General features: G+C 26.3%; 2 protein-coding genes and 1 long non-coding RNA gene across 7 annotated transcripts; 2 read left to right on the forward strand and 1 right to left on the reverse strand.

Moving 5' to 3' along the window:
- The first annotated feature begins 385 nt into the window (after nucleotides 1-385).
- On the forward strand, nucleotides 386-21,225 carry C3G (C3G guanyl-nucleotide exchange factor). Of its 5 annotated transcripts, XM_089225048.1 has the most exons (18): nucleotides 386-576; nucleotides 698-854; nucleotides 6,547-6,797; nucleotides 6,903-7,190; nucleotides 7,298-7,518; nucleotides 7,588-7,796; nucleotides 7,867-7,986; nucleotides 10,345-10,484; nucleotides 10,563-10,776; nucleotides 11,338-11,361; nucleotides 11,528-11,708; nucleotides 11,779-11,925; nucleotides 12,239-12,420; nucleotides 13,525-13,699; nucleotides 13,762-14,124; nucleotides 16,116-16,394; nucleotides 17,270-17,401; nucleotides 17,461-21,225. In XM_089225048.1, exons 2-18 carry the CDS (start codon nucleotides 800-802, stop codon nucleotides 17,588-17,590), a joined length of 3,111 nt encoding a protein of 1,036 aa, XP_089081174.1. In that variant the 5' UTR covers nucleotides 386-576; nucleotides 698-799; the 3' UTR covers nucleotides 17,591-21,225. The 5 variants fall into 5 exon arrangements, with proteins under 5 accessions (XP_089081174.1, XP_089081175.1, XP_089081176.1 ...); XM_089225049.1 differs by lacking the exon at nucleotides 11,338-11,361; XM_089225050.1 differs by lacking the exon at nucleotides 698-854.
- Nucleotides 21,226-22,645: 1,420 nt separating this feature from the next.
- On the reverse strand, nucleotides 22,646-24,525 carry mh (DNA-dependent metalloprotease SPRTN). Its single transcript, XM_015521038.2, has one exon. It carries the CDS (start codon nucleotides 24,523-24,525, stop codon nucleotides 22,948-22,950), a length of 1,578 nt encoding a protein of 525 aa, XP_015376524.2. The 3' UTR covers nucleotides 22,646-22,947.
- A 399-nt stretch (nucleotides 24,526-24,924) lies between these two features.
- Nucleotides 24,925-26,467, forward strand: LOC107170839 (uncharacterized). The gene is made up of 4 exons (XR_001506304.2): nucleotides 24,925-25,159; nucleotides 25,238-25,350; nucleotides 25,426-25,468; nucleotides 25,546-26,467. It is a non-coding gene; the product is annotated as an uncharacterized LOC107170839 (long non-coding RNA).
- Nucleotides 26,468-26,681: the final 214 nt, after the last annotated feature.

Below are 26,681 nucleotides of genomic sequence, written 5' to 3' on the forward strand. Positions count from 1 at the left end.
ACATACAACAACTTATCAGTTTATCACAGAATAGATACAATTATAGAACTTACCACGATTTAAGATAGTATACCATCTAGTATCGTGGAACTTACTAACAACTTTTTGTTGTATACCATAGAGTAATTACTCTATGTTGTATACAGACACAGCTGATATCTATTCTATATTATAGATATAGATATCTATAGTATAATAGAGATATCAGCAGCTGTGTATACAGACCATATAATAATATGGGGTATTATCTTCCATCTTAACAACCAAGCCGGTGTACCGACATCGATACATAACGATTGTATAGAACATAATATTTACAACCTCTGTGCAATTCATACCATGGTCTCAAAAACAATATTATGTGATACAGTGATAAAAATGTGATAAAAAGTTTTTAAACCCCAACTAATTTCAGAACTTTAACTTTTCATAATTATTATAATTCTGAATTGCATCAGTATATAAATAATGAATTTCTTTACAAAAACACTAATTTATGATGGAACAACATAAGTTTTTTACCAGATTTGTTCAAGTAAGCAGTCAGCATTCAGTGTTTAAACACAATCAGCTATGGTGAGTACAGTAGTTTTACCTTGTTAAAGTTTAATTTCTACGTAATATACCTATTATTTACTAGTTATTTTTAACTCATTTTAATTATATTTCAATTCTTTAAACTGAAAATGATTATCAGTAATTTGATTGATCATGTTGAACTCAAACGACACATAACATGATCAACAATGCATTACATTCAGTTATGGTTTGTTTCGTCGTATGATTGGTTTTTAACAACATGTCTTCGACGAATAAACATGATTCTGATAAAGATGATGAAATTGAACAGTGTAGTAAGTATTAATAATGAATTATGTAAACATTGTAGATTGTGTTTGAGCACATGCATGCTTATGATTACCAAATAAAGTCTTGGTAAATCATTGAACATAATTTTTAAGTTATTTGTTTATTAAATTATTGGTAAATATTTATATTAACCAATTTTTTTAATAAATGTAACTCATCTATAATTGGTAATATTTGTTTTTTCGAGGCGATATGAAATATTTTACTCAGAAAAATGTGTCAGCATTATGTTATAGGTATATTTATAAAAAAAAAAATATAATATAATATAAATGTAATATTCAAAAATATTATGAATAATCAACATTCAGTTGTGCAAGTATTTAAAATAAAAAAAACTCAGGGGGGTGGGGGGGACTTAAGCATTAGAGTGCACTATAAATTTTCCTAAATATTAACTTTTGGAAGCTTGGAAGCTTGCTTTTGCTCCTCTATAAAAATTTATAAATAATAAAATAATTATTTTAACTTTCATTTCATTTTTCTTCATGAATACTAATTAGTAATTGAAACTAATGTTTCAAGCTTTCCTTAACAAATTTAAAATCAGATATATTATCATTTACTGTAGTTTTAAAAGTGTTGGTGCATTATACAGTTTTCATTTTGATTGAATTTGAGTATTCCATAAATGAATAGATCAATATGAAACTTGACATCAAAATACAAATGCACTTACAGAATGTCTTATGATTTATAAAATTATGTTTATTGCGATGATATTGTTAGCACTGATGTTGAATATCTGCGTCACATGCAGCATTTTACTTTGCAATGTATTTATTTTGAATCAATCTAATATATGGGTTTGAAGATTTTAATTATATAAGGGAGCCAAAATAATTTTGTTGAGGCAAAGCCCCCACCTTCTATTTATGTGAATATAATTATCCTTAACTTGAAAACTTATCTATTTAGTTAATTTATTTATCTTCTACTATTATCACCTAAGAAGCAATATCCTACATTGAACTGTTAAACATTAGTAACATCACATGTTTAGTATCTTAATATACACTATATAGCGTTCAGTACAGTTCTTATTCATTTTGTGGTGATTTTGCATTTTTTTTTTTTTGTAAAACTCTTACTCCGACATTAAATTCTGACTTCACCATCGTTTTCAGCGTACTAAACTACTTAAGTTTAAAAAAAACAAGGTGTCTGGTAGAGTAGAAGAAATATACCTAAAATATTTTATATTAATAGTTATGTAAGTAAATTAGATTATTAAAAGTAACAATTTAAAAATAAAATATTTCGGTATTTATAGTGATAATATATTATTCTATATTGTTAAATACTAAATTGTTAACTACTAGTTTAGTAATAAAAAAAAATCCATAATATGCGGAACAATAAGTACTTCAGCTCCCAAGAACTTCTCTAAATCCGTCACTGGTTATACCAATAAATCTATTACTTTGTAAAAATATAGCAGTCCTATCGGCTATCACTAATTGGCACTAAACTTAAAGTGTTGTATACATATACTATAATAGTCAGTAGATATAGTATACATATGTATACGCAAGATACTGACGTCTAGCAGCGACTTTTGTGTCATATTTACTTACAGATGGTAAATTCTCAATAAACGCCAAAAAAAAAAACTCGTCTCTGGTTTGTAGTAATTAATTAAAATAAATAAATATTGACTTCAAAAAAAAAAAAGTAGTGCCATGGTCACATATTATAATAATAATACCACATTTTAGGTTCTGAGCGGAGCGATGAATGTATTGATTTTACCATGATGTGTGTTTTTATTTAATTTTTTTAATTTTTTTTTTTTGTGTCTGTCATCACGTTTTGGGGCAGTAAAAGTGCTTCGATTTTTGACTTCAGTACCTTGTTCGATCAGTAAGTGAATCTAGTTGGTACTTTGGGGGGGGGGGGGGGGTCAAAGTGAAAAATTCTTAATATTTTTCTAAATAATCGAGAAAAACAAACCAAGAATTAAGGGAAAAACGGGAAATTTTACGCACACTCATTTTTCGACAAAATCGATTTTGGTTTTTGATGTAATTTTAAAACAAATGACCATAGATACATGAAATGTTCACCGAATGTTCATGTAAGTATATTCTATGCACCATGAATTTTTCAAAACTTTTCGACTTAAGTTGAACTATTCATAGGCATTTGAAATTTTCGATAATTATTAGTTTTTTTAAAATTAATATCGATAAAAATTTATTTGTTAGGCAGAAAAGCTTGAAAATGTAATACAAGACTCTTAACATATTGTTACAATAGCAGTTGAAAAATAAAATAAATTCATTGTCACAATTTTTTTTTTTATAAGCATTCAAAGTTTGAATTTTGACAAAATACGTAAAAACACGAAAATTCACAAATTATTTTAAGCTAGAAATTCATAAAAAATGTTCTTTTTAAATCTAAGATTTGAAAATTTAATACAAGATTTCTTACAAGTTTGTCAATCTTTATCTCAAATAAAAAGTCCACTGGAAATTCAAATTAAATTTTTATGAGCATTTGAAATTTAAATTTTACAACATTGGATTTTCACATTTATCGATTTCCTTATTTTGGTGTAACTCTAAAACAAATGACCGCAGATACTTGAAATTTTGACTGAATGTTTATATAGGCATTTTCTTTATTTGATAAAATTTTCAAAATTTTCAAAATATTTAAATTTGTTTTGAGCTGTTTGCCGACAGTTTAATTTTTCAACTTTTTTGGTTTTTTTTCTTTCTATAAATAACGATAAAAATGTATTTGTTTGGTAGAAAAGCTTGAAAAATTAATACAAGGCTTCTAACACATTGTAACAATAGCAGTTTAAAAATATTAAAAATACATAGGCGCGATTTTTTGTTATAAGCATTTAAAGTTCAAATTTTGATTAAATACGTAAAAATTACGATTATATCTTAGATAGAAATTCATAAAAGTTTTTCTGTTTAATTCAAAATTTGAAAATTTAATACAAGGCTCCTAACATATTTTTACAATATCAGTTGAAAAATAAAATAAATTCATAGTCACAATTTTTTTAAGTCAAATTACGAGCATTCAAAGTTTGAATTTTACAACATACGTAAAAATCATGCAAATTCGTAAATTATTTTATGCTAGAAATTCATAAAAAATTTTCCTTTTATATCTAAGATTTGAAAATTTAATACATGGCTCCTATCATATTTTTACAATAGCAGTTGAAAAATAAAAGAAATGCGTATTCACAATTTGTTTACAAGCATTCAAAGTTTGAATTTTGACAACATACTTAAAAATCACGAAAATTCATAATTTATTTAATGCTAGAAATTCACTTAAAATTTTCCTTTTAGATCTAAGAATTTAAAATTTTATATAAGGCTTCTAACATATTTTTACAATTGCAGGTGAAACATAAAAGAAATATATTGGCACAATTTTTTTTTACAAGCATTGAAAGTTTGAATTTTGACAACATATGTAAAAATCACGAAAATTCGCAAATTATTTTAAACTAGAAATTCATAAAAAATTGTCTTTTTAAATTTAAGATTTGATAATTTATAATAATCTATAATATATCCTAGACAGATAAACCGTCTTTTCTCAGAATCGTTTTTCGTATACAATGATATAATATCATTGGATTCAAATTTAATTCCATTCATTACAGTAACCCACTTGTAACCTACTGTACAGCAGAGCCACATCCACGACTTACCCGCTTTTTTTAGTATTTCGCATTACACCAGTTTCTTGACTTTTCAACATTTTTTTTTTATATTTATAATCGGCATCAAAAATACTGTGGATTGGAAAAAAGTATTCAAATTAGTTTTCCAAAATATTTGTAACATTTTATGAAATGTGTGGACGCGTGGTTATTTCGATGTTTAATATTGTACAAACTTTTGAATTTCCTACTTCAAATGTATGACCTGACATTTCATTATTATAAAAATTAGTATAGATAACAAAATGGTGTTCTTGGAAAAATATTTTTGATAAACTGAATTCTATGATTCTATGTTAATATAAGTACTTACGTCCTAGTTGCCTATCAACCATTGAATTTAATGAAACACGTTAATAATTTAATATTTAAGAAACATTATTGCATTAATATTAATATTAAAATGTATACGTAATTTATTGAAAAAAGTTATTTCAAATAATGAAATAAATACTGATATAAATATATCATAAAAGACGTCACACTCGCGTGCGTGCCGTTGTTTCAATGTCTCTCCTCACTACTCATAAAAAACAAACAACATACCAAACCTGTGTTTAGCAGTTTCAATTTTGTGATGTCATAAGTTATTAACGGGAGGTCGGGAACAATGCGCTATACAGACAGGATGTCGTATAAATATTAAATAAATAAATATATAATATATTATACATTTAAACCTATTAAGTACCGTGCCACGTACCTACTTACTAGTTACACATTAATTTTACTATAAAAATCTCTAAAAATTAACGTACCTACTAGATAAAAGTGAGTATAGTAGTAACTAGTAACTGAAAATAGTAGGTTGTTAGGTATTATTATAATATAAATCACTGTTTGTAATGTAAACAAAAAATAATATATTTAAAAATTTATTATCGAAGAGGTATTACCTCGGATATTACTAGTGAGAGTAGGTTATTTCTTTTACACGATATTCGTGTAATTTTTTCTTTTAAATATCATATTTGCTTATTGTAATAGTTTTCTCTTTACAGATTCTAAATTTTTTTATTTGAAAAATAAAGATTACTTACCCGGCTACCCTAAATCATTTTAATTTGAATGTTATTATTTTATTATATTATAATTTTGTTTTTTTTGTAATAATTTATGCGTAAACTATTCTATTGATACTTATACTTACTGATGATCAATATGGTTTTGTATCGAACATTATGTATGTCCGCTGGAATTCTGTCAAAACCTGGTTACTAATTTAATGTCTATATATTATACCTTATAAGTACATCCTGTATCTGTATTAAATTAAAACGAATGACTAAGTATGGATAAATTATAACCTTGATCATTGATATCGTAATCCGTAGTATACGTGACGTAATAATCAATTAGGTAGGTAAAATACTATACAATTTATTGTTTTAATGATTCCATATTTCGAATACGTAGGCGCCATACATCGAGTATGAAATGTCTAAATTTATTTTCATGGATTCTATCGAATATAAAACCTATAATCTGTTGATTTGTATGTACGAGAATTGGATAGTTATAAATACAGTTCGCAAACTAAAATATCACGACAGATTCGGCTGAATAGTGAGCTTTGAAAGTGGTATAAAACTACTTAGTTACATGTCTATAACGTCTGAGACAGTCGACGTATATAGTGCTACAGTCTACAGTCATTCCACATTCGTCATTCTTATGCTGTACTACAAATACTACAGTCTACAATACTGTGTCGTATGTACGGCCCTAGTGTAGTACCCCACTCACTTTGGTTAGATGCTCTATTTTTAGATTCTTTATCTCTGTTGTCTGTAAACTTGCATCAACGGTTCACAAATAAGAAATTGTAATAACATATTAACTACATAATATAGTAGTAAAGTGTGAAATATTAACTTAATGTCTTAGTTAGTGTACTTTAATTGTATTATATACCTAAATGTAGTTTTTTTTTTCAAATAAATGTTATGCTTATTTTTACTGTTTGTTATTAGGAGTTGTCCCAGATGAAAAGTACAAAAAATGGAATAGTAATATTGGTAGTGGTAATAAATTTGCAAGGAGAGCTCGTTCGTTTAAAGAAGATTTATTGGATATTTTATCATCTGCAATGCGATCACCTAGTCATAGTGCCATCAGTTCTAAGAGTGGTTCGCCAAAAAATGGTTTGCCAAAGCAAAGACATGCTTCATCAGGAAGTAGTCCTAAACGGTCTCTTAATGACATCGACTTTCATGTTAGACAAGTAAGTCATATCATACTATCTATTTTTATCAAAAGTGTCTTAATTAGTTTTTTATTTTTATTTAAATAACTAATATATATTGCATATAATAAAATAATTTTTTAGGTTCAGATAGCCTCTAGACATTTCCTTGATGTAGTAACAAAAAATAAATTAGAAATGTTACCTGGAAATGGTACAGTAGTCTTAGAAACAGTAACAACAATCTGTGGGGTATTTAAATCATATGATATTAATGAGCAAAGTTCACTAGTCGTATCTGCTTTAAATCAAGTGTACCAAAGTATAGCACAATTGATTAAGCTATGTGATGATGTGCTTGTATTTGGAGAAAAAGCAATCAATACAGATAATGTATCAGATATACTGCATTTGGTTGAACTAGCTATTCAGGTATTAAAATAATATATTAATATAGGCACATAATTATAATCCTATTATCTATATAAGCTATAAATTATATATTAACTATATTAAACTACATTTTTGGTAAATTATAGAACTTAGTATCATTAACTAATGACAAACTTAACCACGGTGTACTTAAAACTGTGTACAAAGACGAGAATTCATTAAAACTTCCCGATGAACTAAAGCAAAGGGTTTCTTTACCAGATATACCATTAACACCAAGGGAAAGAGAAATATTAGAACAAACGAGTAATCATTCCTTTGACACGGTTGACTGTAACCCTCCTTCAAAACCACCTCTACCTGACCGGTAAGTATAATGTTTGAGATGTTTTGTAAAAATAATGTCTAATAATTAACATAAATTATTCCTAAATAGATCATGGTTAAAAAAGACTGACCTAAATAATTCTCCTCCTCCTTTGCCACCAAAACGACGTTCTGGAAATAATAACTCCAAGCATATTCTAGGCAACTTATCTTTAGATCCATTAAGCCTTTCAGATAGATCTTCATCAATAGGTTCACTGGATTCAGTTATAAATGATGATCAAGTTATGTGCAATGATGATAGTTCTTTTTTAACGAGTAAGCTGTTAATATGCCATTATTAATTTATCAAATGCTAATATTTAGTACTAATTATATGAATTATTAGATGATGCCAACATTGCCAAACATGTATGTGGCTATTGTAATTGTTCTTCTAGTTCTGCTTCAGTAGACCAAGGCAATGAAAAACGAATATCTCCATTTTCCGAATATCCACCACAACACAGTAAGTTAACATTTATAACACCTATACATTCGTATAGATACAGTTGGTCTAACTCTATAGATACTTTAAAGAAATTGATTTAAATTTAAAACTTTTAATATAATAATATAAGTAATCAATGCTCTTTTAGCCAATAATGTAAGTATATTAACGCATATGCTCAATTTTATACTATAATCAGGCCTGCAAATTTAATGATGTGAGCTTTATAATTTTATATGTATAATTGTCAATTGTATGTTTCAATAATTGTCAAAATACTATTATGTCCTGGTTAAAATTTAAGTAAAAAAAAATAATAATCACATAAGAAAAGAATCAGGTTATTTACTATGGAGAAACATATTAAGCAATCTTGTGTTATTTATTAAAAATAATATGATGTGTACATTAACTATTAGTACTATAACTAAATGTTTTTGTTACCTGGTTCATACTTGCATACACAATTTATATATACTTGTTCATTGTCAAAACTGCTATATCATACATAATTTCTTACTTAATGTATTGTTACTTATATTTTCTGCTTATTGAAATAATAATAACATTTCTGAATGTCAGTTTGATTGACACAAAGCTAATGAATATTAATTTGTATTAAGTTTCAATTTTGTCATTTATTATTTTATTTTTGATAAAATTATTAACTGTACTACTAAAAAAAGAGGGTTAGTGGATGTCGCTCTGCTGTACATTAGAGGGTGGGGTGGACCTCTGACTAGGGTAGGTTAAATTTGAATGGAAAGATAGGTATCATTATTCATTGTATACAAAAAACGATTCTGAACGGAGATGATTTGTCAGTCTAGGATATATTATATTTAAATATTGTCATAATATAATCTATTTTGAAACAAATATTTTATTTTTCAATTAGGACACATTTGCATAAGGCATTCAAATTTTAATTTTTCCAAAAACATTGCATGTACTTATCATAATTCATAATACCTTATATTATCATAGATAGATGTCATATACCTGGTTTGAGGATAAATTGTTATCGTTACTCAATTTCATAAAAATTTAAAACTCAAAAGCTCAAAACATTTTTCCTATAATGACGCTTCGAATTTTCTCTATAGCTATTTTTGAAGCAAAACTTATGGAAAACTTAATGTTGAATTTTTTAACCTTAGATATAAATACAAACAATATTATGAATTTTGAACTACAAAATAATTTGCAAATTTTAATGGTTTTGACGAATTTTTGTCAATATTTGAACTTTAAATGCTAATAAAAAAAATTATGCCTATGTATTCTTATAATTTTTTAATCACTATAAGAATAACTTATGAGGAACTTTGTATTAAATTTTCAAGTATTTTGATTGGGCCAAAAAAATTTTATGGACACTTCAAAAAAATTTTCAGAAAAATTGAAAATGTCAGTTGTCTATAAATATCTCAAAAAAAGTCAAAATATTTTCAAAATTAAATCATGTTAATAAAATACCAATCTAAATAACTGGTAAAATTTTCAAGTATCTATAACTTATACTTTTTGAATAATAACAAATATTTAAAATCGTTCGAGGATAAATCGTTATTGTTACGCTATTTCGTAAAAATTTAAAATTCAAACGCACTTAAATTTTTCCTATAATGATGCTTCGAGTTTTCTCTATAGCTACTTGAAGGAAAACTTATGGAAAACTTAGTGTTGTATTTTTAATCCTTAGTTATCAACACAAAAATTTTTATGATTTTTCAACTTCAAAATTACTTGCAAATTTTCGCGTTTTCGACAGATTTCATAAAAATTTGAACTATAAACGCTTATAAAAAATTACTGTAATCAATGATTTTTAATTTTTTTAGCTACAATAAGAACAACTCATAAGGAACCTTTTATTAAATTTTCAAGTTTTCAAGTTCATCCAAAATTTTTTTACCGACACTTCAAAAAAAAATTCAAAATTTATATAGACAACGCAACATAAACATTTGGTGAAAATTTCAAATATTTACAGTGATTAGTTTTTGAATTACAACCATCTAAAAAAAGCGATTTGGTCAAAAACTGGTTTTGCGTAAAAATTCCCGTTTTTCTGTCACTTTTGTTTTTCTCGATTTTTTTTTTTTGAAAACTGTTGGAAAATGTTTACTTTTGACCTCTATAATGTACCAAGGATATTCAATTTTACATCGGAAACTAACTCCGAAGTTTGAAATTGAAGCATTATTTCGACTAGTTATGTTGTAAGAGACACAAAAACAAAAACACACATCATTGTAAAATCAATACATTCATCACTCCTTTCAGAATCTAAAAAGGATTGATTTGTTCTCTTTAATTCAACATATATACTTTAATTATAAACAAATAACTAATTGGAATTGTGTTTATTAGCAATGGTAGAAAAGAAAACTGCATTTATTCATCAGGCGTCAAATCAAGTTTGGACGCATTCCAAATCCACAACAATACATCAAATCACTAATAGAACCGTAGTATCAAACGAAATAAATTGTTCAACATCAAATGATGAAGTTATTTATTTTTTCATTAAAATTAATGCATAATATATTTATTGTATATTTTCTAATCGGAAATTTTAATTTTACTAGATTCCACCACCGGTGCCAGAAAAAAAACGTATAGTTAGACAAAGGCTGAGATCTACTTATGACAATTTATCCATGGATGAAATGGCCACACAATATAACTTTCATAGAAATAACAGCCATTGTAGTATTCAAGCTTTAACACATACTGCATCACTTGATAACCCTGCAGTTGATCCATCAAATCCACCACCTTTGCCATTGAAAAAGAAACATAGTAAGTTATTTTAAAACGAGATTATACTACTCTAAAATTCAGAATATATATAAAATATGTACATAAGACTTCAATATCTTAATACAAATATCAAAATATTACCAGAAATATAAATATTTTATTTATAAAAAGTTTTATGTTTTTTGGAATTAGATATCTTAAAATATTTAATGTTTTATACAATATTATAGGTATGAATGTTATTGGAGTACATATATACAATTATTATTGAAATTCATTATCTATAATTATTATTTAAATTTTGATTATTACCCAATACCTATTGTTGTGTTAATTGTTGAATAATTAATAATTACTAGATATTTGTCTAAAATGAACAAAAAAATCAGTTTAATTATTTAATTTGTATTGTACTAGGATAAAAATTATTCAGTTATTTATTAGGTATTACGTATATTTTATTTCAAACATAATCTTAATTAATTTAATGAATTCTTCATTATACTAAAAAAAAAAAATTATATTATTCATAGTTTTTTTATTAATGTAGTTATTATTTATGATAAATAAATTTATAGTTATTAATTTATTTTTCTTTAGTGTTTCATTCGGTGGCCTATTCTGGTAAGATGTTGAAAAATATAGGTTTTTTTTTGCATGTTAGTTACCATTTAGTTAGAAAAAAACTGTATCAAATTTAATTTGAAAATAGTTTAGAGTGAATATAGAATCTTGTGCTTTATTTAAATATTAGAAATTATAATATACTTAAAAAATTTAATTATTGTAGTAATGGCATACATGGAAATGTTTGGAAATTGTACACATGGAAATACTACAGAATTTCTACGTCATTCTGTTCATACATATACAATGCTCCATCAAAGTAATTGGCATTCACCTCAAAAGTATCAGAGTGAAATACAAAGTTTTAGTGTTGAAAATTCTTGTCAACAATATTATTTTACCAAGTATGTTACATACCTTTTGATCTTAAATTCAAGAAGTTATTTAAATTAAAATAATATGTTATCATTTCAGTGACTCTAATCCACCAGCATTACCACCTAAACGAGGTAAAATAGTGACATCTCCTTATAGAGAACTGACACCACCTAATTCTCCAAATAAAGTATACATTACAGAAGTTATATCGACTCCGATACAAACTCAATGTTCAGAAATTCAGTAAGAGTACTAAAAATAATTTATTTCTATTTTACCATTTGATAACCAACAATAAATTGAATGTTGTACTAAATCAAACATTACTAAAGTCAACTTACTAAGTAGTGTTATAGACATTTTTTTACTCTTTATGGTTCATATATTATTTTTTTATTTATCATTAACAGATTTTATATACTTGAATACAGCAAATGCTAATTATTAAGTGTGAATAATTTTTAGTTATATTTTTGATTTTGGCAATTATGTTACTTTCTCCAGTATTTGAAGATTTTAACCCATTGCCAAGTATAACATAACATATGCTTTCCAGGGATATTACACCAAGTACTACTGAACAATCTCTACATATTGATAATAGTGAAGTTAATATTATGGAAGAATTAAATGTATCACAATGGCTAGTGTTTAAAAAACCAGAAGAAGACGGACCACTTGTCCGTGGTGGGCATGCAGATGCTCTTGTTGTTCATGCAACAAATGCAGTTAAAAATGGTTAATATTTAAAATTGCATAATTTAAAGTGTTCTATATTTACGTGTGAATTCATTATTTTAAAAAGTATTAAACACATTTGAAAATTCATAATATTTTATCTGAAGCAGAATATTTTTTAGAATGCTTTAATAGTTTAAAATATAACGATTTAATTTAGAAAAAGTTATTCAAGTTAGGTATAAGTTTTTAAGGCTTATATCTTTGACATAGTGATATATAGAGTACCTTTCAGATGTTAGTTCACTACTCCAATTATCTAAACTTTAAATATTTACAACCAACCTCAGCAAAAATTGTTATACTCTAATAAGTATCATAATATGGTATATAATAAATTACATACTAAAAACATGCTAACATTTTTTTTTTAAATAGGTAACTAAAAAAAATGTTTCTTTAATAATTAGTAATTTATTAATTTAAAATAAATTAAACTAAATTATGTGCTTACTTAATAAATAAAAAAAACAATTTATTTTTTAGTGAAAATGTTTAACAAATAATTTATGTTTTCGGCTATTGTAGCAACATTTTTACTTTTCCATCAGTAGAAAACCCTCTGTGGTTTTGTTTGTTGAGGAAATCCATATCAAAATTGTATGACAAATGAATTACATATTTATGGCATATAAACAAAAGTATGGACTAAAAAAATTACAAAGTAAAAGCTTATAGATGACTGACATATTATCATGTGCAATTAAAAATATGAACATGACAGTTCACTCCCTATTAAAAACTGATATTTATACTATATTTTATGCCATTTTAAAATTTTAATTTACTATAGCCAATTTCTTAAAAAAATATGTCCTACTTATAATTTACTACTTACTCGTTCAAAATTTGAGTTTATATACAAACTACTAAAAATGTTTCGCTTTGGGATATGAAATTAAATATGTAGGTCTCATTAAAAAAAGTAGATTCAAAAATCATTGTGACAAAAAATGAAACAATGATCTTATATCATAAAATCGTATAGAAATAATATTTTTTCAAAAAATTAAAAATTTTAAGCTTAATAATGAATGAAGATACTAAATTGATAACATTGTTTGTATTTACTATTTATTTTTAATATTTTTATCTTTGCTTTAGATTTCATGTACCAAGAAGCATTTTTAACAACATACCGAACATTTATATCACCTTTAGAATTAATTCAAAAACTTTGCATGCGACACCAAAGGTTTCAAAATTCTGGTGATTTGAATAGACAGAGAGCTGGACGAGAATCATTTTCTCTTTTGGTTAGAGTAGTTAGTGATTTAACGTAAGTAAATTCAAAGTTTAAAATTACGAGAACAATTATTTAATAGGTTCAATTGATTATAGTTTAACAGACTTAGATAATGAAGTGCTACAAATTCTTATGGAATTTGTGTATCAATTATTATGTGCTGGGGATTTAACTATGGCAAAAGCACTTAGAGTGAAACTTTTGGAAAGGTATCAAGCAAAACTAGTGCATAATACTTCAATAAATGCTTTGTTACCATCTCAAAATATATACACTCGCCAAGCCACTTTATTAGACTATAAGACAGAACTTATTGCTGAACAAATGACAATGTTGGATTCAGAATTGTTTATGAAAATTGAGATACCTGAAGTTTTAATTTGGGTTAAGGAGCAAAATGAAGAGCGTAGTCCAAATCTCACAGAATTCACAGAGCATTTTAACAAAATGTCATATTGGTATGTGTTTTAGGGAAAACATGAATTATTTTTGAATAATGAATGTATAATATATTATGTTTTGTTGTACAGAGTGATCCACAAACATTTTCAGCCCTATTTTCATTTAATATTATTTTATATGCTGAAATTATGATTTATGGAATTTTTGAGTATATGTAGGATACTAATTATTAAGGACCCTATTTTCGAATACTATTATATTTGATACCATTCAAGAAATTTCCGGTTATGTTGTTGGCTATGACTCTTGTGTGTGAACTTTTTTCTCCAAAATATTGTTTAATAATGTTACTATTTTGATAATTTTAATGTATCGGAATAATATTTCAAACGATTAGTTTTAAGAGGACGTTATATACGCATGAGTTGTCTTCGTTTTATAGGTTTGTAACTTACAAATTTTACGCTCAGCAGATCTCGTTTAACTCCGTTAGTTTAGAAACTAGAGTTGAATTGACCTCTTAAAAAATTTAAAGGTAAGAGAATTATTTAGACATATTAAAATGTACAAACAATTTATAATATTAAAATACTTATAACTCGCTTCAAAGTTAATATATAATAAAAGCCCATGAGGTCATCTAAATAATACTCTTATCTTTAAATTTTTTAAGAGGTATAATGTTTCTGTATAGTTTCATTCTTACTGAGCTAAACAAGATCTGCTGAGCATAAAATTGGGTATGGTACGCAGATAGTGAATTCACATGGGATTATAAGTTATGCTGTATAAAGCCTCTTAAAAGAACCAGAATGATAGGTCCAAGATATATTGGGTTTAGAAGGTTAGGGGCCACGATTAATTGAACATTTTATGTATTAATAATTAATAATTTTGTTAAATTTATCTTTATGATGAATATGGTGAAAAGTTAATATCGGATTCCAGTGCCATAGCCAAAGGGAGGGGCACTAGGGGCATATGCCCGCTCCGAAATCCCTTTTTTTTGGTGGTGGCCGTAGAACATCGCACAGAAATTTTTAAATTTATATAATTCTATATAAATCTATGATAACGAATAGCTATAATTTATTAATTTTATAATTTTTATTCATAAATTTCAAATAGCAATAATAAGTACACACTTCAGATATGAAATACAAGTGCATTCCATTTTTATTATGAAAACAATTATGGCTTAATTATGGTAATCATTATGTTACATATCTTGTTTCGTGCTCAAGAACGTAGGTACTAATTGGTAGCTAATTATGTTTGATGAAGGTTAAGAGTGATGATCTAGTATTCATGTTAGTAAATATTAATAATATTTGAATTAACAATGAAATGTTGTTTTTCAAACACATATTGATAAATGATAATGTTGATCTAATTAAATTAATATAGCCATACTAATTAATAAATTATTCTATCAATCTATGCTTTACAATAATATTAATAGTTAATTCTTTGTTATGTTAAATGTGTAGATACCATTGTTGTTAACATATAATTGTAGTTGTAAAAAAAAATATAGGCCTGTAGTAAACACTTTATAAACAAAAGGGCCATTAAGTAATAGGTGATAATCAGGTATTCTAACATTGCAAAAATTTAATAAAAAAATTAAGTCCCCCCCCCCCAAAAAAAATAAAAAAAAATTCTGGCTACAGCACTACCAGATCCAATATTATATATATTTCATATTTTTGTTAAACTATTTTTATTGATCTTTATCCTTACAATAATAATAATATTAACTCAGTTATAACTTCTTCAAACTTGATGTAACGATTTCCAAAAAATAAATGTTCTCTAAAATGAAACATTAAAAAGTTTGGTTCTTATTTTATTAAAGAAGTTTGTATCACCACATAACATTCCTTAAATTGAGTACAAAGTCTAAATAAAATATGGTACTTAGGTATATGTAAAAAATTTTAAATTAATGTTTGTATAAATTCATAGATAAAGTGAAAATCGGTATGAACATGTTTGGTGAATCGCTCTGTACATCATATACATAGGTAATATAATAAATTTTTAGGGCGAGATCACGCATTCTTGAACAAAATGAAGCTAAAGAACGTGAACGTTATGTGTTAAAGTTTATCAAAATAATGAAAAGCTTAAGAAAGATGAATAATTTTAATTCATATTTAGCACTTTTATCTGCATTAGATAGTGCACCAATAAGACGTTTAGAATGGCAAAAATATATAACAGAAGGATTAAAAGAATACTGTGCACTGATTGATAGCTCATCAAGTTTTAGAGCTTATAGACAAGCTTTAGCTGACACAAATCCTCCATGCATCCCTTACATGTAAGATAATTTAATACATTTAACATGTTATTAAAAATTAATAATTAAAATCTTATGATAATTGTAAAATAATGAACCAAGTAACATAAATTACAATCATGTTAAGACCAGTTTATTCAAAATAAAATTATTTTAAATCTAGTTCTAGTATATAACACTTATAATTCATAACCTTTATTTTTGGTTATACAATTTTATGAATGTATGTACTGTATATTATAGTTTATTATAATTGCAACTACCAAATTAATAAATTCCTTCAGAACTATCTATCTTTTTTTCTAAATTTTATTTTTTGAACATGTTCATATTAAGAGGAAGTTATACCCTCTTCACTTTAAAAAAATTAAAAAAAATTTTAGGCCCTAGTAATATTCTCCTTCAAATTTAGTGATAGAACAATATTCATTCTAATAATAAAAAAGTGGATTATTTTAAACATAAAATTTTCTATGTTTTGCACCTGTTCTTAAGTTCTATTCTTACAAGTATACAAAATAACTTTGGATAACTCTCAGTGATTTTAACAGACATTTTAATGCATTTCCGCTAAAGTCAAACTTACTATAGTCTATTCACAATGAGATCATTACTCGGCGGCCTAGTTGTGCGCATGGGCGTGGCTTTGTTCCGTGGCAGCGGCTGACGCGCCGCCGCCGACGGGAGCAGCGCTTTAGATGCTTGTGGGCGGAGTCTGACCGCCGCCGAACGAAAACTGGTCGCCGCCGAGTAATGATCTCATTGTGAATAGACTATAGAATCTAACTTTTGTTAACGTTAATTTATGGCATTGAAGTACATAAAAACAGATATAATATTGCTTTATAAAATAGTTAATTATACAGCAACATTCAAAACACTTTTTTTTATTTCAGAGGACTAGTATTACAAGATTTAACATTTGTACACATTGGCAACAATGATTATATATCAGACAATATAATAAACTTTTCCAAAAGATGGCAACAGTTTAATATTGTTGAAAATATGAAGAGATTTAAAAAAGGGTAAATATATATTATTGTATATTGAATTAATGAATACTTATTCCAAAATATTTTTATAGATGCTACAATTTTAAGAAACATGATCATATCATTGCATTCTTTAACAATTTTGATGAGTTCCTATGTGAAGAAGCCATGTGGCAAATCAGTGAAAGCATTAAGCCAAGGGGAAGTAAAAAAACTTCATAAAAGTATATCTAAAAAAAATATATATATTTTTATAGCAATTGATATTCAAAGCAGTAGTGAGAAAATTGTTGGTTTTCCAATGATTTTATGTGTTTTAACATAATTTTCTAAGGCAGTTAAAATCTCATATAGAATCCTCGATTCTCAAATTTGTTTTGAAAATAATTCAAACAGTACCTTATAAAATTAATTTTTGTGAATGTTTAGTAGTTTCCATATAATTTACCATACAATTATTAATATTTTAGTGCTATAACTTTCTCACAATAAGACATGCTATTCAAACAAATTGCATATTATATATATCAATTAACAAAAATTGCAATATTTAGTAAATTATTCACAATAATTTTAATTTCCATTATGAATTTATGACTTACTTTTGTTGACTTTTCGATTGGATTTGTTCATAACTATAAATATTTAAATTTCAATGTAAGGTTAAATCAGATATTCCAATTTTTTTTATTTGGTAATTATATTTTTATGAGCACTTCTAATTTAAAAATAATATAAACACTATACTTAACTGTGCACCTCTTTAAACCATTATGCAATCATTGCTATCATATCTGGAATAATAACAACATATAACTCATGTCATAGTGAGTAAAATGAAACAAGCTTTTGACCATCCATTCTGCTTTTAAAATTATTATATCTCATTAATTTGGGTACCTAATATATACTTGTTCTATGATTAAAATTAGATAAAATTTTAAAAATTAACAATTAATAATGTCTTAAATAAGATAGATCTTAGCAAATATCTAGTCACTTTTCTAAACAATTTTATTTTATTAAACTATGTTGTCTAGTTGAAATTTTATTCATGATTATTTTTAACATTATTATTATTAAAATATTCTTCTTTTTTATTTATTTGTTGCAATGTAAATTTAATTTGTATTCTATTCAAAAATATTGAATTAACTAAATTCACTTAATTTATTTCCAATGTAACACAACAAGGTATGATTGTAAAATAACCAGACTTTTTTAATAAGTTATTTATTTTTAAAGTATTATAATTTAATGACTATCACCTTCAAAGTACCTTCTCTCGGCATCAATGCTCTGTTGCATATGTTGCTGCCATTCTTGAAAACAGTGTTACCAAGCGCCTTAAGTTTGCCATTTTCATTTTTACATCATCAACCATTTGTAAATGGGTTCCTTTTTCCTCACTAGAAGTAAAGTCTGGCGTTTGCTGGAGATATAGAAGTATAGAAATATTTTTTTTAGTTAAAAACGCTAAATTGAAAAAGCACTGTGAATTGGAGTATTGTCTTGGTGAAAAACCCAGCCATTCCTCCACAGATTCAGTCACTTCTTCCTTACACATTCTCTAAATTCATTTTATAACTCTTTATAATGATGTTGGTTGACTACTTGCTCACTAGAAACCCTTTCAACAAAAATTATTACTTTAATGTCAAAAAAAAAACAATGAGCATTTCAAATTGCTCATTCTCGTGAAAATTGGTGTCTTCCAATGCATGGAATTCCTGGATTTCTCTTGATAAACATTCTTTACCTTAAACTTCAACTTAACATCCGAAACTATTCTGCAGGCAGTTATTTAATGTTAAAATGTTTTTCGATTTTTGAATTTTATATTTTTTGGCGGTAGTCTAACTCAAATTTATATAAAGACTACTAACCTATAAGAAAATGAACCATATTTGTCAATTTTTATAGTACTTTTAGACAAGTGTTTTCTCATCATATTTCAATAATCGCGTTTTAGATTATAGTGAATAGTTTAGTTTATATTTAGAAAGTCTCATTATTTTATGATCAAACCTTATATCATTTACAACAATTGATATAACTTTTTTTATTAATCAACTATTTTTTTTTTTCTAAAGATTTAAACTTTAATTGTCGAATATAATCTAGAACTGGGGGAGCTTTAATCTTTCCACTTAGAGCAGGCTATTATAAATCTCTCTTTTGTAATAAGACCATGTATTAATTTAATAAAAATATTCGCTATGCAAAAAAAGTTGCCATGTTATATAAACAATATTTAAAAAATCCAAAGCATTCTGAATGAATAATTTTTTATTTTTTCAATCCTTACTTATTACTATTTATAGAATTAACTTAATATCTATTAGAACAGGTGTTAACCTGTTTGGTTAATTGGTGTTTTTGATAGATGTAACAATAGAATTGAATAAATAGAAAGTATTGAAATAATTTAACTAGAATTTAATAGCAGCTTGAATTATTAATAATTATTAATAATAATATTTAATAACTAAAACATATTTTAATTAAATCAGTATGTAATATATTTTATAGTATAAATGTGTATGTTGTATTTTACAGTTTTTAAGTTAAATTTGTAAAATTTAATTAGAAAAAATCAATTGTTGAAGATATATTATAGAGAATAAATAATATTTTCCTCTTTGAGGTAACCTAAATATTTACTTTATGAAAATATAATAGCATTGAACAATTTTAGTTCCTATTTTTTATTTTATTTTTATTTTTTTAATAAAATGACTATTTATTATGTATAATACTTAAATACATTTAAATATATACTATGTGTTTAAAAATCTGATTAATACTAAATTTTATTGTACAAAAATTGCAAACCATTAAAACCACTATAGACATGATAGACCTAGAAGAAGAGGATCAAATAATTGTCTCACATTACTACTTAGCTATATAATTATGTATAATAAATAACCAAAATTGAATAGAATTTTGCCCATACTTCATAGTATACAATGTATTAAATTAAAAAAATATGTTGGCCATAATATATCAGAATATGTAAGGTATTTTAAATTATATTTGTAAAACTATGTGTAGCATTATGTATATGTTAGAAATAATATACTAATATATTCACCATTAAGTACTATACCATAAAGATAAAGATGAATTATTTATGGTGACATTGTTTTTTATTTACATATTCTTTTAACTTATTTAGGTTATAATATAACTGTATAAGAAAATAAGTTTTTTTTTTCTAAAACTGATTACACTTTTTTATTTATCTTACCATTTTTGCTAAGTTGCTTGTAGTATTTATTTCTAAATTTTTGAACTATAAAAATTTGTTTAAAAAAATTTAAATTTAGAAATATTGCTCTGAATCATCTTGCGCTCCTTGTTTATTATTCAAAATTTCTTATACTTTAATATATTGTCAAAAATGTTTATTGTTATTGATCATATCATTAAAATAAGAAAGATTAATACAGTTTTCTTATTTATAAATTTAATATTCACCTGTGTCATCTTTTCATTCAATCATAAAATTGAAATATTTATTAATGATGTGATCTTTGTGATCTATATTTGCTATTAGAAAAAGGCTAGTTTAAAATAATTTTTTATGTGATCCAATGTAGAATGATTGAATTTATCTTGTTTATATATTACTGTAAAAAATTATGTAAAATCTTTATTTGGCATAGAAATACACCATTAGTCATAATATATATTATATTATGTATTAAATGTATGATGGTATGTAATAGTGATTTACAACTTAATTGTTTTGACCGGCCTTCACATAATTTATTTAGCAATGTTAAGGTGACTTAACATTTGAAATGCAATTTTTTATGATGTAGTTAAATACACAAAATATATATCAATAACATGTATTTATTCCTTGTTAAAATAAATTGTATAGTATTATGTTTGTAACTTGTTGTAAAAGTAAGTGTTATAGGTGTACAATATTTATACTTTTTTTTTTAGTCGAAGCAATTAATTATTTCTACAAGCTCAAAAAGAGAACTTTTACATTTTTGTTTTTGACATACCTACCGAATGACCTGATTTTTTTGAAGTTGATCAGTATAAAAATTTAAAAAATATGTTATAAAAACATCTAATTTTAAATGCATTAGCAAGTGATTTTTAAAAGTACTTCGTTATAGAACTATTTAAGTGAAACAATTAGCAAAACATTTCCAATGAGGTAGGTACCTTTGTAGCTGGGAATCAAGTCTAAATAGTCTAAAATCATTTTTGGAAGTTATTTTTAAATTAAGAAAAATACAGATAGTTCAACAATAACTAATAGAAATTTTGGAAAATAGCTTTTAATCGACTTAATATCTAATGCATATTTTTGAATTCAAATTTCATGAAAATGAAGTAAATAATATCTATATAGCCATATATGGTATACTTATACACATGTTGGTTTTAAGGTATAAGATATTAATTATCTTTGGATTATCGATCTAAATTTTCAATTAGATAGGTAATTAACACTAATCTCTGAACCTATTTACTATAGGACTCGAATTTAAATACCCTATAAAAAAACATGACCTTAAAGTGAAAAATACTCTAAAATTTATATCGTATTTCTTCAGAAATCAAAAAATTTACGTTTGTGTTGTTTTAGTAAATATCAATATTTTTTTAATAATAATAGCAAATAGATTTCTTAGAAAACCTAGGAAAATTAAAAATGCTCTTAAAAATCAAAAACCTCAAAATATTTCATTAATAGCATAGTTTGTACTTGAAAGACATTTGTATCATGGAAAGCATCGTACCATTCCAGAAAAAAAGATGCATATGCATTTAAATCAAGTCCTACAGTAATGTCCAATAAAACATTACATACAACAAATTATAAAAATTTGGGTTTTTTTCCATCTACTGCGCAGAATACATGAGTTCAACAAGTTTTTGGTTGATGGTTTTATTTAATAATCTGAAAATTAAATTTAAATAAGATGTTGCTGAAATAGTTAGTATTTCTTGTTTCTTAGAACACTTGAGTATTCTTCATTTTTTGGTATAATAAAAATAATAATGAGGAATCCTATCCCTAATAACTACATAAGCTTAAACTGTATATCGAGACAACTAGAATTTGCTAATATTGTCAACAACCAAATATTATAACCACTTGTAAGAGTTACATTTTATAAATATCATTATGAGGTAACTCAGTGCTATATAGAGTTCTCTACTGAATATAGTATATAACATAATAATATTTATTAATTGTTTACTGTAACAAGTACACATAATAAATAAAGAGTAACAACTATGTACGAATATAAAATATGCATACTTTATTATTTAATATCATGACACAGAATACCCAAACATTTTTCTCATATAAACATGTGATTTTGACAAGCAAGTCCCCTTAAAGTGCAAGAGTATAATGAGCTCTGACAATGCCTTAGTACTGACTGTACAAATCACTTTAAATAAAATGATCAAACCTGGATTTTCAATTAATAAATATTATGTATAAATACTATGTAAGATACAATAAAGATAAAAAAAAAATAACATATATAAAGTATAAAAATAAGTGAAAAATAAAATAAATCACTATAATATTATCAACATACTGACGAACAGTTATCTATATGATCATCCAATTCAATAACATTTTTAAATATTTTTTCACAGCATGGGCATTTTAAATGATTTTTATCATGTTTTGGCTTGAGTGATTCTGTTGACATACAAATATCTAAATGTGTATTAATATTGCTCTCTTTGACCATTTTATTACAACATGGACAGTTTACATAATTAGTATCATCAGGAATGCTCTCAAAGTCATTTTCAAATACATTTATCAACATTTTACAACTATTTAAATGCTCATTCATTAAGGATCTATCAACTGTATTATTGCAAACTGGGCATTTACATTTATCATTAATTTCATTGCCAAACATCTCTTTCAATTGATCACAACTTTGTAAATGATCATTCAACCAGTCTGTTAACACCAGTCTACTACAAATGGGACATTCAGAAGTTCCATCATACAAATCGCTAATATCTTCATCACTAAAATCAGTTTCATCACACAAATCATTCAATAAAAATAAATTCTGTTCAATATTTTGTTTATCGCATTCAGGTTCAGGAGACATTTCAGCATTCTTATCAGAAATTGTCTGTGTTGGTGAATTTGATTTATCATCAAACTGAACTTTTTGATTATTTTCTAGTGATTTAGAATATATGTCAGAACCATTATGATGAACTTCATTTACTGGAGAGTCCAATATTGTAATGAAATTTGTAATTTTATTAACAGGTTTAACATCCAATTGTTTTGGAATAGTTTTTTTTTTTTTCAATCCGAACCCTTCAGGTTCTTTGACTTTAGTAAAAACTCCACCGCAAGTAGCTTGATGATGACTCCACCACCTATCATATGGCCCTGGTGCACGATTCTTACACCTTTTTACAGATCCATAAAATGGCTTCTTATATTGACATGGACCATTACACTTCCACCAATGTATTTTGTACACCTCTACTTCTTCAGAAAAATCATGATAAATTGATATTTTAGTACCAGCTGCTACATTTATTCTGTACATGTGCTTACAAAACTCTGGTCCATGTCCATCTCTATTTATATGATCTTTGTTATTTGTAAGAAACAAATATGCATGAATCATTTCATGTAGTAATGTTTCAACTAAATCTTTTCGAGGCCTGAGTTTCAACAATGGTTCACTAAGGCTAATGGAACAAAACCCATTTTGATATCTACATAAACCAGCACAGACTGTCATCCTTTTGCTCCACTGTATCATTACTGAATCCAATGTACTCCAAAAATACTGTCGATTAAATGCCAAAAAAAGACCATGTATGTCAGGATTTGGATCCAACATTTCCCAAGAATGGTCTACAATACTTACAGTAGCCTCTACATTTTTAGGACATGGCCGTTTAATTGGTTGAGATAAATTATCACGTGCATTGCGCTTTTGTTTCTTAACATTGGTATTGATATCAGTCAAATCAATTACACTATCATTATTAGAGCCAACAGCCAAATTAGTTGTAGATTTTGTCATATCTATATAGCGTAGATCCCCATTTTCCTCGGAATTGGCGAACTCGTTTTGCAATTGTAAAGCGAATAAATAATCATTGCTTGTATCCATAATAGAATATTTACTGCATAACAATATCAATATATTTGTAAGCTAAATTTAATATTTACCTACATTACTTACTAAAGCAATTTACAAAGGAAAACCCTATAATGGCAAACATCACACTAAATATTTATTTCAATATATGACCATGATTGAAATGCTGAACCGTCAACAATGTATAATATGAAATAACCGTTGAGGTTAGGAATTAGTACTGACCATTGACCACTGAATACTAAAGGTCTGAAAAATACGATCTGGTTAAGCACGAAACTATGAAGACATAAGTTTTAATGACATAATTCTAATATATACTACAATAAACAGTAAAACAGTTATTATTTAAACTTGATAAATGATAAATGTTTTGCCTTTTGAAAACAGGCGAACATGTGTTTTTATCACTTCTTAGATAAGAACATCTCAGATACTCATCGATGACCATAGATAATATCACGATACATCGTGGATAATATATATTATCTATGCGATGACCACGACGTTATGTGGTTATAACCAGCTTGTTATAATACAATATCCATCACCACCAAAATACAAAATTCTGGTCATGAGAAAGCGATTTGTACTTTAAACTTTGTTTCTGCTGGACTACCGTCGAGGCACCGTCAAGCTACCCCACGTGAGTGTTTACCCAAAATTATATCTATCAATTGTTATGTACATGCATAGTGTGAATAAGTTGTAATTTTATTTTTAGAATGAACAGTCCAAATAAATTAATTTTTAAAATTGAAAATTGTCCCAATATGCAGGTGAATTACCGTAATAATTCACCTGCATATACCAGGGGCAGTAAGATGCCTGCACGCCGTAAGTTTATCAAAAGTTAATAAACTTTGTCTACAAATACTTCAATTTATGCTGAAATGTACCTATTTGTTTCAGGTTGTTATAATTGCATATGGTTACGGGCATATCGCCCGTAAATGTGAGTATTTTACATTTATTATATTATTTCTAGCTCATTTCACAATAAAATTGTATATAATGTTATTTGTATTTCAGGCAAAAAACCGAAAAAAAAGTCGGCTAAGGCCGCCCCGACCAATAATAAGGGGACGCCAGTGACGGCGACGGCCAGCAGCACGGCCGTGCAGGCGGCAACGTCGACGACCGCTAACCTTACCTAACCGCCACGGCAACCACGACCACGACGACCAAATCGGCGTCAGAATAATTAAAAAACTGTAATGAATATTATTTACATTTTTAAATTATTTATTTGTGGATATAAGGAAATAGTCTCTATTAGCATTTTCTTTACACCGTAAACTTTTAAAAATATTTTTACTTGTTTTGAGATGTTCATAAGGACATTTTCCATTTTTTAAATTTTTTTTCCTCTATATAAATGCCGATAAAATGTAACCTAATTCTATGATTATCATGGTGTGGTTTACCTCTCGTAAATTAATTAAAAAATAAAAAGCTTATAATAATGTTATAATAAATGAATTTATTAAAATTATTAAAACATCTTTTTTATATTGTGACCTGTTTGCTTATAAAAATTAGGAATATCTGCAGATTTGACTTCATATAAAAACGTTGACTTAAAATTTTCAATTAAACTTCAGTTTTACCTTTTTTTCGATTAATTTCTACCACCTCAGCCAACATTCTTGCCTTGTCCGTCTCAATTTCTTGAAAAGTGTTGATCAATTTTTATCGTTTTTGTTTAGTATTAGAAGTATTTTCAATAAAACTACCTAAAATATTTAGTGCAGAAAAAATGTTGTCAGAAACTCCTAACTGTAATTGTTGGACGTGTCTTCGAAGTTCATGTATGTAGTTTTCAGCTTGGGCACCACGTATGAAAGGTTTAACAACAGCAATTTCTTCCTCAGTTCCTCGTCAATTACTTCATCAGCAAAATCTGTCTCTGACTCACTGAGAATATCAGATGTTTTAAAAATTTCTGCATCGATTTAATTTTCTGATGTGCTCAAAGTAGAATCAATATCCAAAAATTCTTGATATGAAATTTTGATATCAGAGTGTTTATCTAATCTGTCATATATTCGAGTTAGTGAATCATAATAGGCGTTGGGTACCGGATATGGATAATGACTTCGACTTACAGAAATATTCGACTTATGGAAATTCGATAGGTATACCGAAATAACTTAATACTAAGTCCA

The sequence above is a fragment of the Diuraphis noxia genome, unplaced genomic scaffold, assembly GCF_037042655.1.
Source record: "Diuraphis noxia isolate RWA-SAM2 unplaced genomic scaffold, SU_Dnox_SAM2 contig0003, whole genome shotgun sequence".
Classification (NCBI taxonomy): Eukaryota; Metazoa; Arthropoda; class Insecta; order Hemiptera; family Aphididae; genus Diuraphis; species Diuraphis noxia.